Raw genomic sequence first — 13,570 nt, 5'->3', positions numbered from 1 at the left:
AACACTTTAATTAAGAAGACGTCTTAGAATTGGAGGAAACTCCCAATCATTTACACATAAAAAGTTCTGGATGAATACACTCAGATGATCTATTCATAGGACTGGAGTTAATGATGCACCTGCCTCGGTGGTGGCACCTGCCTCACTGATGGCACCTGCCTCGGTGGTGGCACCTGCCTCGCTGGTGGCACCTGCCTCGGTGGTGGCACCTGCCTCGCTGGTGGCACCTGCCTCGGTGGTGGCACCTGCCTCACTGATGACACCTGCCTCACTGATGACACCTGCCTCACTGATGACACCTGCCTCACTGATGACACCTGCCTCACTGATGACACCTGCCTCACTGATGACACCTGCCTCACTGATGACACCTGCCTCACTGATGACACCTGCCTCACTGATGGCACCTGCCTCACTGATGACACCTGCCTCACTGATGACACCTGCCTCACTGATGACACCTGCCTCACTGATGACACCTGCCTCACTGATGACACCTGCCTCACTGATGGCACCTGCCTCACTGATGACACCTGCCTCACTTATAACACCTGCCTCACTGATGACACCTGCCTCACTGATGACACCTGCCTCACTCATGACACCTGCCTCACTGATAACAGGTGATAATTGAAGCCGTAATATAGTCAACTGTGACATATTTAATGAGTAGTTACATTGTTGACAATGTCATTAATAATTAAGTCCATTTCAAGCTTTATAATTTATATGTCAGTTTGGCGCGCTTGTTAATAATGGCGCGAGCAACCTTGTTTGCTTGTTTGTGTGTTTCCTTAGTGCTGCAGGATAACATATCATACTGAGGTAATATTGGAAGACGGTGCCTCTCTCAGGTTAGTGGTATGAAATACGTAATATCAGATGAAGCAAGTTAAGCAAAGGAAGCATCCTAAGCAAGGGAAACAAGCGACCCACACAGCGAGGGGTAAATCTCTTGTTTTACCACCGTAAACATGTGGTAAATGCACGTGTTTTAACCACACTTGGCCCAGGACTTAGTTCATTAAGATCTGATCTTTGTGGACTGTTCTACCATTGCGTGTTCAATCGGTTCATTTAAGTCATTTCCGAAGTTTATTTCATCGAGCAGAGACTGAATGTAATTATTGGAACACACACATGTGCATGTAGACGCGCGTGCACACTCACACACACACATACACACACATACAGCCAGCAGCCCGGGGGGGGGGGGCTGGTGGCTGAGTGGAGAGCGCTCTGAACTCGTAAACCTATTGACCGGGACTCATTCCCCGGCACCGCCGTAAAAAAAAATGGGCAAATTTTCCTTCACCCTGATGCCCTTCTTACCTAGCTGTAAATAGGTGCCTGTAAATAGAAACTGTTGAAGCACAATCAACACTTCATCAATACACCATCAGCTTGCCATCAATACAGTATCATCACTCCATCAAAATACACTACACCAACTCCCCAGAGGTTAAACTTGACCTAACCAATAAAGACCCAACGAACATAAAAGACATCAACCATAAAACATCAACCATAAAGACATCAACCATAAAGACATCAACCATAAAGACATCAACCATAAAGACATCAACCATAAAGACATCAACCATAAAGACATCAACCATAAAGACATCAACCACAAAGACATCAACCATAAAGATATAAACCATAAAGACATCAACCATAAAGACATCAACCATAAAGACATCAACCATAAAGACATCAACCATAACGACATCAACCATAAAGACATCAACCATAAAGACATCAACGGTGTATCAACATCAATACATCATCAACAAATCATCAACGCACCAGGTACTCCTTCGCCCCGATAACGGACACATCCTCCGTGCTTATAGTTAAGAATTTTGAGAGGAAAAGATCAATTATTGGCGTTCATCGCAGCACATCTCACTAAGAGTTCACGCCGAGGCTTGAGAAATGTTGCAGGAATGGATACGAAACATCGTAGAAGATGGAAGGAGAGTGTCTGGGTACATGAGCAGATGATGGTGATGGCAGCCTTGGCAGCGGTGGTGATAGTGAAGATCAACTCATTGTTCTTCGTTGGTGTTCGTGTTCACATTCAAGTTTATTGAATGTGAACACCAACCACATTTTGTTTATCACATTTGTTTGTGATAAACATGTTTAAAATGAATGTTTTAAAATGAATTCATGTTTAAAATGAATTCAATAAACTTGAATGTTTATCACATTTAAGTTTATGGAGACAATAAAATTCATCTAAAAAGGATAGAGTAGGTTAGGTCTTAAGCTGTTTCTACCGTCTGAGGAGATGCTGGGTGTTAGGAGATCTTTATCTCCGATGTTAAAACGAGAAATATTATTAAAGCGATGCTTGGAGATGATGGAGAGTATATGTTGACCAGACCACACACTAAAAAGTGAAGGGACGACGACGTTTCGGTCCGTCCTGGACCATACCCAAGTCGATTGTCACAATCGACTTGATTAATGGTCCAGGACGGACCGAAACGTCGTCGTCCCTTCACTTTCTAGTGAGTGGTTTGGTCAACATATTTCAGCCATGTTATTGTGACTCCTCGTCTGCATATGGAGATTATATATGGTAGCGATGATGCAGTACAATGTGACTGTTGGAGTTTATGTGTAGAAAAGGCGGAGTCGTCGCCATTCGGACCAACGTCTCACTCGATATAGGCCTAGTTTCAGGCCTAGCTGTCATGGAGTCTACAGTAGGCCAGCTTGCGTGGTTCTACAACCACACAACAACACTGTGTAGTGACAGTGTTAAGTTGTTACTTATGAACATGGAAAGGTGTAGTGTACTGTAGAGGACATAACTCTGTAGAACATATATGATTAAAACACATGAGGAAAGACAAGCAACTTTCTCTCACTCACCTCACTCACCTCACTCCCCTCACTCACCCGGGCTGGGTCACGACAGCAGCCGCTGCGTACCAACGCAGTGAAGTAGAGTTGCCTCTGCTGATTGAATGGCAGCCTGTATCAGGAGGGTATGAAAAGGTCGCGGTGGAAGCTGCAGGCTGTGTCTCCATGTCGTAATCTCTCTCTCTCTCTCTCTCTCTCTCTCTCTCTCTCTCTCTCTCTCTCTCTCTCTCTCTCTCTCTCTCTCTCTCTCTCTCTCTCTCTCTCTCTCTCTCTCTCTCTCTCTCTCTCTCTCTCTCTCTCTCTCTCTCTCTCTCTCTCTCTCTCTCTCTCTCTCTCTCTCTCTCTCTCTCTCTCTCTCTCTCTCTCTCTCTCTCTCTCAATCTCTTTCTCTCTCTCTCTCTCTCTCTCTCTCTCTCTCTCTCTCTCTCTCTCTCTCTCTCTCTCTCTCTCTCTCTCTCTCTCTCTCTCTCTCTCTCTCTCTCTCTCTCTCTCTCTCTCTCTCTCTCTCTCTCTCTCTCTCTCTCTCTCTCAGTGCCAACACCGTGTGTGTTAGCGGGGAGCCGGCGGCATGTCCCCCTAGGGCCGTTCACCCCTGTAGGACTCACCTGCCGGGGGAAGACAGCCCCTCTGGGCCCTCAGAGGCACCGGGCCCTGGTGGGGAGAAGTGAAAGTGTCTCCCAACAGGAGTTGAGACAATGCTGTGTGATGCTGCCTCAAGGCGCGCCTTACGACGAAGAAAGTGATTGGTCAGGAGAGAAATACTGAACACAAGGTGATTGGGTACTCTACCCACGTCTTCTCCTGTCGGATTGGCGGCCCTGGAGAAGTACAGGCGGGTAGTTGACCCGGTTAACAAGCCATTCCAAACAGAATGGCAACACGTCAACGACAATGCCATTGTACGACATCAAGGGCAAAATACAGGGAAGTACCTGACGGTAAGGTAACTATGAGGGGAAAGCGCCAAGCCATTACGACTATATAACACTTGGAAGGGATCAGGACAAGGGTTTGAGATTTGACCGGGGGTTAGGAATGGTGCCCAACCACTTGGATTGTCGGGGATTGAACGCCGACCTGCACGAAGCGAGACTGACAGTTGGTCATCATTATGACGACGGTAACATCATTAAGTTAATGGCCCCAAACCATGACAGTAGGAACTTTAATAACATAATCAAGAACTATAACAATCCTCTAACTGTTAAATACACTGTGTAACTTCCAGAGGTGAAGGGGACCTAATGCAGTAAAAGACCATATAATCTCCCTGTGTTGTGGGAGAACTTTCCCACGAAGATGGGTAAGGGGCCTCGTAGCCTGGTGGATAGCGCGCAGGACTCGTAATTCTGTGGCGTGGGTTCGATTCCCCCACGAGGCAGAAACAAATGGGCAAAGTTTCTTTCACCCTGAATGCCCCTGTTACCTAGCAGTAAATAGGTACCTGGAAGTTAGTCAGCTGTCACGGGCTGCTTCCTGGGGGTGGAGGCCTGGTCGAGGACCGGGCCGCGGGGACACTAAAGCCCCGAAATCATCTCAAGATAACCTCAAGAAGATGAGGACGCCAGCAACAAGACCATACAAGGTAGAGCGACTCATCACCAGTCCTTCCACTTGTGGGGATTGTCAACACTCGAATCACAACCCTGTTAGTGTGGTTGACAATCTCAGTGTTAAAGCTACACTGGCCCACTTGGTCTTAGAAGATCATCCTCCAAAAAACACACCAGTAACATGACTCAGAAGATGAGGAGGCGACAACGTTTCGGTCCATCCTGGGGACCGAAACGTCGTCTTCTGGTGTGTTCTTTGGTCATCATTTCTTCAGCCACGTTATTGTGACCCATCGTCTGCAGCGGTGTTCTCCAAGATGTAGCAACGGCAGAGGTTCCCATAACAGACTTAGCCGCAGGTGTTCCCTGACGCAAGCCTCCGGAGGTGTTCCTTGCATCCATGCTACTGACGCAAGCCTCCACCATCCTCCACGAGAGTGGTAGATGCTCCATCAAGTAGCAGGGGCTCTGTACACACGAGCGGTAACTCAGGCTCTATCAGTGGTGATAGTGCTCTACACCCAGCGCTCTGTGAATGGCCCACGGCACTCCTCAGGCGATCACAGGAATAGAGCCACACGTGCGGACACTGGGGGACAGGCTGCCTCTGGCACTTACACCCGGAACATCAATGGCTTCATACTGGCACTAGGAGGGAGTTGGCAGGTCACACTAACTGACCTATGACCTCGTGAAGGGTCCAACACAAACCTTTCCCCCATCCACACCCCCTCTCCACACCTTCCCCCTCCACACCCCCTCTCCACACCTTCCCCCCCACACCCCCTCTCCACACCTTCCTCCCACCCCACACCCCCTCTTCACACCTTCCCTCACCCCACACCCCCTCTCCACACCTTCCTCCCACCCCACACCCCCTCTTCACACCTTCCCTCACCCCACACCCCCTCTCCACACCTTCCTCCCACCCCACACCCCCTCTTCACACCTTCCCTCACCCCACACCCCCTCTCCACACCTTCCTCCCACCCCACACCCCCTCTCCACACCTTCCCCCACCCCACACCCCCTCTCCACACCCTCCCCCCGCTCCCCCCCCACTCACCCCACCTCCTGCAGCAACCATCACCAAAAGCATCAATTGCTGCCGTAACAATAACAAACTTTATTCAATAAAAACAAATAAATAACATCACTGAAAACAGTGAACCACGGAGAACAACAACATGAGTGACAGGCTGATGAACAATGAGTCCACAGATGACACATAACATTGAACACAGTGAACACCTACAAGAAGGACAGACGATGTAAACTAAATGTGAACTACAAGAATCTGAAGTAAATCACTCTCACACGGCGACAACGTTTTTTATTCATTAAAGACATGAAAGATGAAGTTGAGGCGAACACTTTATATAGAGACCAACAGCAACAAGGATCCACAAGCTGAAGGATAAGATACAGTTCTGCAATACAATTGCAATGGAATCTGCAGCACAATTTATCACAGGAATACATCACACAAAATCATTTGATATATCACTGAAAATCACTTGGTTCAATGTATCACAGGAAATCATTTGATGCAATACATCACAAAAAATCATTTGATACAATACATCACAGAATATCATTTGATATAATACATCACAGAAAATCATTTGATTCAATAAATCACAGAAAATCATTTGATACAATAAATCACAGAATATCATTTGATTCAATAAATCACAGAATATCATTTGATATAATACATCACAGAAAATCATTTGATACAATACATCACAGAAAATCATTTGATACAATACATCACAGAAAATCATTTGATACAATACATCACAGAAAATCATTTGATTCAATAAATCACAGAATATCATTTGATACAATACATCACAGAAACTCAAAGCGATACTCCCAGAAATCACTATAGTGTGATATATCCCTCACGCTGATATATCTGATATCTCATACTGATATATAATACTGAAATATCAGTAGCAATCCCGGTTGCAATTCTTTTGACCATATCGTGGCTCAGTCGATTAAGGCGCGTCTGAGATCATCATGGACATAAGTTCGAACCCTCATCACGGCCCATGTTGATTTATCAAAGCGATGTCATGGTGGTGCTGGAGCCAGGGTCAGGTGATGACCTTCACCCAAGGTCCAGCGGATGTCAGAGGTTGTCCCCCCTCCCCCCCCAGGGTACATCACTACATTCACTTCATTCTTACAACATTCACTACAAGTGTTACAACACCACACTCTCTCATTCAAAACAATACTTTGTATAGCAATGTTTTTCACTACAAGTCTTAATATAACACACTGTTTTCACTACAAGTCTTAGAACACCACACACAAACAATGATTCACTACAAGTCTTAGTATAACACTGTCATTCGCTACAAGTCTTTATATAACACTGTCATTCACTACGTCTTAGTATAACACTGTTATTCACTACAAGTCTTAGTACACCACACAGTGTCACACAGAATCACGTACAACACCCTGACCTTATCAGAAGGTAGAGAGTCACATTCAGCGTTCAGAAATACACACAGTGTTCCCAGCGAGGCAGCTGAGGTGTGTATATATGCTCTCTACACGACCCTCGGCTCCATAAACAATGATCCCTATTTTTAACACGTGCTCTTGTTTATCTTGTGACGTTTTTAACACGTGGTCTTGTTTATCTTGTGACGTTTTTAACACGTGGTCTTGTTTATCTTGTGACGTTTTTAACACGTGGTCTTGTTTATCTTGTGACGTTTTTAACACGTGGTCTTGTTTATCTTGTGACGTTTTTAACACGTGGTCTTGTTTATCTTGTGACGTTTTTAACACGTGGTCTTGTTTATCTTGTGACGTTTTTAACACGTGCTCCTTGTTTATCTTGTCACGTTTTTAACACGTGCTTATGTTTATCTTGTGACGTTTTTAACACGTGCTCCTTGTTTATCTTGTGACGTTTTTAACACGTGCTCCTTGTTTATCTTGTGACGTTTTTAACACGTGCTCTTGTTTAGTATATTTTAACTTAACGTCTTTCTTATACTCTTCACAACTTTCTTTTACTTCCAAGTAAGTGTATGTGGAATATTTATTTAGATAATTAATTCTCTTTGTTCTTCTTCATATAATTGATTTGAAAATTATTTTTTGAAAACGATAATTATCCTATTGATATCCAAATTATTTATACACACTGCATGATGTGTCTTAGTATGTGTTAATGTGTCATGGGAAAATATATGCGTTTGTTGTATAGATCTGTTACCAAGTTTTCTCTCAAAAAATAAAGTAAATTTTATGGGGAAAATATTATGCAGCTCTAAGTTTCATTCTAATGTTAAATGTGAAACAGAACATCACTCTTAAAGTTAATGAGAGCTATGTTTCAGTATGACTTTTATTATTGTCAAGGTGAATATGTCACTTGATCAGGAACTTGGGATCTAATTCTATTCATTTCTAAATCATGCTAATGATGAAGCTCTCTAAATTATATATATTCCAAGACTAAAATATTATCCAATTCACTAGAGGTTCGTAGTCATTAACTTTGCATGAATCAGTACAGTTAGTGAATGATTTAAATCTCATGAATGAACGAACGCAGCATTTGACTTTTGACTTGCTCTAATAGTTCACCTATCTTCATTGATTCTGTTGTCAGGATATGTATATGCGCGCGCGCGCACACACACTCACACACACACACAAAGTGTATAGTGTATATATATTTTAGTGTATTTTGGTAGCAATCTTCCTTGTAAGCATATAATATTGAATGTGACAGAAACAGTCAGGTCAATGATTCTTGCGCAAATCTTCCATATTTTTCTTATTCTTATCTTGACTTGAAAATATAGTTGAAAAATTAACTCCAAAGTTAATTTTTACGAATTTATTTTTTAGCTTGACGCTTAGAGCTGAATCTCCTAGCGTCTGACCAAATAAAATCGTAAAACCTTTGGAGAGTTAATTTATCAACTTTCTGCTCAAGTGATGGAAACGTGTCATTTCAATTACATAAAAGTTATCACACGATTTTGATAATGGTTCAGGACGGACCGAAACGTCGTGGTCTCCTCGTCTTGATGAGGAGACCATCAAGATGATGTATGGTTTGGTCAACATATCTTCAGCTACGTTACTGTGACTCATCGTTTGGTATTTCATTTCAGAAAACAAGTCCAAAGCTACTTCAACATATGACCTTCTTAGCCTACAATACAATCAAATAAACACTGAAATATCATTTATCTTAACAAGATTTAACACATACATTGACGAACTAAATAACTATCTATCCCAAACGTTTATACCAAATATTTTGTTTATATAAAAATAATGTGCTTAGCTGCATTTAAAAGTAGAATATGTGTTTGGTGTTTCGGCAGGCGCGTCTGGGCTTCCTGGAGGTGGAAGCCATCTCTCTGGCAGACGCCGGAAACTATACCTGCAGGGTGGACTTCATGACATCACAGACCATGATGTCATTGTTGCAACTCACTATCCACGGTGAGTCTGTCTGTCTCCCTCCCTCACTCTCCCTTGCACGTGCTTCCGTGTTGCCATAATCAGTTGCTCACCCTCACACAGGGGAGTCCACACGCTATTTCAAGGAAACACTTAACAAGGCTGTTCCCATCCATAAATAGACTCGCACTTGCGTGACTTCTACATTGCTTTTGCATTACGACAGAGCCAAACGACACCTGAACACACACACACACACACACACACACACACACACACACACACACACACACACACACACACACACACACACACACACACACACACACACACACACACACACACACACACACACACACACACACACATACATATATATATATATTATTCTATTTCCAACAGAGGACATCAAGAGCATTAAGGTATATGACGCCTATGAGACGATGGTAGGGGAAGTTGCCGGGCCGTACGAACTTTCATCCAGGATCATGCTGTCCTGCCGGGCGTATGGTGGTAAGTTCATCCACCTTTATTCTCTTATTTCTTGCAATGAGGCTTTTGTAAATATTTTTAAGTCATTATTACGACTGTAAACTGTTTATTGAACTGCATTTGGGTCGTGTTATTTTCTGTCCATGTTTACTGTTGATATATTTGCTCGTCGGTGAAGAGTCGGATAAAAACAGGGTTTTTATTTATTCGTGTTTAGGGCCATTTCCTTGAATCCCAGTTCCTTGTCCTCATGTCCCAGTTCTTTGTCCTCATATCCCAGCTCCTTGTCCTCATGTCCCAGTTCCTTGTCCTCATGTCCCAGTTCTTTGTCCTCATATCCCAGCTCCTTGTCCTCATATCCCAGCTCCTTGTCCTCGCTCTTGTCATTGTCTACGGTTCTCTGAGTGTGATACCGTCTATTGTTTCCTGAGTGTGGCTCTGTTGTTGACTGATTATATCCCTGCCTATTATGTCCAACCCACCCTCAGTATGGAAGATGAGTCTGGCCCACCCCAGCATAGATGAGGGTGGGCTGGGAGTCTGGCCCACCCCAGCATAGATGCGGGTGGGCTGGGAATCTGGCCCACCTCTAGCATAGATAGGGGGTGGGCCGGGAGTCTGGCCCACCCCAGCATAGATGCGGGTGGGCTGGGAGTCTGGCCCACCCCCAGCATAGATAGGGGGTGGGCTGGGAGTCTGGCCCACCCAAGCATAGATGAGGGTGGGCTGGGAGTCTGGCCCACCCCCAGCATAGATGAGGGTGGGCTGGGAGTCTGGCCCACCCCCAGCATAGATGGGGGTGGGCCAGGAGTTCAGCCCACCCGAAGTATTGATGATATATCCGGCTCACCATCAGTATGGATATGCCTTGTCTGTCCTAACACAGACAAAATATCCGGTCCACCTCAGCAGGGCTGAAAAGTCCACCTTCCCCAACGTTCAGCACCTGGCACAAGGTTGCCAGGTGCAGCCCGCCAAACACACACCGAAACTTCGACGTTGGTACAAAGTTGGAACAAGTTTTAACACCTAACCAGTCATAACAACCAATATAGCAAGTTGTAACAACGTTCTAATTCGCCATAAACACGTTAAGCCAAGATGTAACAACTTTATTACAAGTTGTAACAAGCGGAAAATTGAGACAGTTTCGGTTGGTGTTTCCTGGGAGGTGGCTGTGTGTGTGTGTGTGTGTGTGTGTGTGTGTGTGTGTGTGTGTGTGTGTGTGTGTGTGTGTGTGTGTGTGTGTGTGTGTGTGTGTGTGTGTGTGTGTGTGTGTGTGTGTGTGTGTGTGTGTGTGTGTGTGTGTGTGTGTGTGTGTGTGTGTGTGTGTCCAGTGTCTGGCATGGCTGTAGGGGTGATGCAGGCGGTATTTACTTGCTTCCTGCTCACAAATCCACACCTTCACCTCCATTTATAATCATAGATTCCATGCTTGTTCATATGTATTTTTGGAGACAGATTATCTGTACTTTATAATTGTTCTCTGCATTGTATGTCACAGCTGCCACTTGATTAGGTTTGAGAATGAGACAAACATATTTTTTTTATATTTTTGATTTGGGATGTATTTTGTCATAGATGTTTTCGTATATCGTTCTCTGTTTGCCTGTTATCCTCACTATGTGTTTTTGTTAGAGCAAGTGGAATTTTTAAGGTAATAATAGTACTAACATATCTTGTTTGCAACTAAGGCAGTGTGCCACTCTTTACAAAGACTGTTTTCTTGATTTGCCACAACGTACAAAATAATGGGTACTAAAACGCCACAACCCCAAGCCACCCACCTAACCTAACTAACATACACATGCAAAACGTGGGTATATGTGAGCCGCTACTTGTTATTGTACCCCATATTTTGAGCGTTCGGGGGACCGTAGAATACAAAGTGAAACACATTATTTAAGAGAACAGGTCGCTACATAATGAGATAAAAGGTATGGATATATACGCTGCTATGGATAAGCAATCACATGCTTGTCTTGAGGATACCCAAATCAACTTAAGAATGGTCCAGGACGGACGGAAACGTCGTCGTCCCTTCACCTTCTAGTGTGTGGTCCGGTCAACAAGCATTCTCAGTTGATAATTTAAACCAAAACACTTATCAAGATTCTATAGTGATCGATGTGATGTGTTGTCATAATATTGGTGACAGGTTATCCAGCACCAGTAGTAGAGTGGTGGTCGGGGGAGCAGCTGCTGGAGTCGTCGGTGACGCAGCCGGCCAGCACGCCCACCCACAGGAGCCGCGGGCGGGGCGAGGCGCCCCTCACGGTAGTCAGTGTCATACTTCACCTTGCCAGCCTCAGGAGGGAGGACAACGGGAGGGAGGTGACCTGCGTGGCTGCCAACACCAACCTCACACAACCTCACACTCAAGCCATCACCATACAAATGTATCGTGAGTAACTCTACGGTTTTAGCTACCCATGTTTGACTTACTAGAAGATGGTCTTGACATATGAGTATGTATATTTTTTTTTGAATAATATATATATATATATATATATATATATATATATATATATATATATATATATATATATATATATATATATATATATATATATATATATATATATATATATATATATATATATACATATGTGTGTGTGTGTGTGTGTGTATATGTTGTACCTAGTAGCCAGAATGCAGTTCTTGGCATACTATGCAAGGCCCGATTTGCCTAATAAGCCAAGTTTTCCTGAATTAATATATTTTCTCTATTTTTTTTCTTATGAAATGATAAAGCAACCCATTTCATTATGTATGCGGTCAATTTTTTTTATTGGAGTTAAAATTAACGTAGATATATGACCGAACCTAACCAACCCTACCTAACCTAACCTAACCTATCTTTATAGGTTAGGTTAGGTTAGGTAGCCGAAAAAGTTAGGTTAGGTTAGATTAGGTAGGTTAGGTTGTCGAAAGAACATTAATTCATGAAAACTTGGCTTATTAGGCAAATCGGGCCTTGCATAGTAGGCTGAGAAGTGCGTTCTGGCTACTAGGTACGACATATATATATATATATATATATATATATATATATATATATATATATATATATATATGTCGTACCTAGTAGCCAGAACTCACTTCTCAGCCTACTATTCAAGGCCCGATTTGCCTAATGAGCCAAGTTTTCCTGAATTAATATATTTACTATAATTTTTTTCTTATGAAATGATAAAGCTACCCTTTTCACTATGTATGAGGTCAATTTTTTTTTATTGGAGTTAAAATTAACGTAGATATATGACCGAACCTAACCAACCCTACCTAACCTAACCTAACCTATATATATAGGTAAGGTTAGGTTAGGTAGCCAAAAAAAGCTAGGTTAGGTTAGGTTAGGTAGGTTAGGTAGACGAAAAAACATTAATTCATGAAAACTTGGCTTATTAGGCAAATCGGGCCTTGCATAGTAGGCTGAGAAGTGAGTTCTGGCTACTAGGTACGACATATATATATATATATATATATATATATATATATATATATATATATATATATATATATATATATATATATATATATATATATATATATATATATATATATTGCAGAATACAACCGTGTATAACTTATCCTTGGAGAACATAACTTTGGAGAACACAACCTGGAAGAACACAACTTTGCATAACACATCCTTGCAAAACACAATTATGCAGATCACAACATTATAGAACACAATCTTGAATGTAAAAATATTGTAAAATACTGTAAAAATATTGCGGCAACAACTAACAGAAACTATACTGATATAAAATTGAAATGAGAAAAAAGCTTAGAGATCACATATATCGTATAATAGTTATATAGTCATGTTTAATAGTAATGATCGGACACAAAAAATAGGTCTGCATCATACTTATTTCAAGCTGCTCTGTCATTCCCTGGCTGGAATCATCATTCCCATCTTGTATTCAATTGAAGAAAGTAATCACTGGCCTTATTTTGAGAAAAAAATTATCTTCATTTTATATTGATACAAAACTTGTCCAGGCCTCTGCATGCTGGAAACTTGTCTCTGTATCACACTACAGAGGACTAGATGTTATAAGGGAGCTGAGAAGTACAGAGCTTGACCGTAAACATCCTCACTTCCTGATGTTTAGTCGAACTGTCAGATTCCCAACCCGTCGATGGACTCTCTCAGCCTCTCGGGTTACAGTACAGATCTGCTTTAC

The 13,570-nt window shown here is 42.7% G+C and overlaps 1 protein-coding gene across 1 annotated transcript in view; it reads left to right on the top strand.

Moving 5' to 3' along the window:
• LOC123751765 (nephrin) overlaps positions 1 to 13,570 on the top strand; it is a gene marked incomplete at its 3' end in the record, with an annotated part of 113,997 nt that overhangs the window by 75,996 nt on the left and 24,431 nt on the right. Inside the window, 3 exon segments of the mRNA XM_069307218.1 lie at positions 8,804 to 8,924; positions 9,285 to 9,395; positions 11,533 to 11,778. Of these exon segments, the coding sequence (XP_069163319.1) occupies positions 8,804 to 8,924; positions 9,285 to 9,395; positions 11,533 to 11,778 (478 nt within the window).

The sequence above is a fragment of the Procambarus clarkii genome, chromosome 59, assembly GCF_040958095.1.
Source record: "Procambarus clarkii isolate CNS0578487 chromosome 59, FALCON_Pclarkii_2.0, whole genome shotgun sequence".
NCBI lineage: Eukaryota > Metazoa > Arthropoda > Malacostraca > Decapoda > Cambaridae > Procambarus > Procambarus clarkii.
This window is presented reverse-complemented; position numbering and strand designations above follow the sequence as displayed.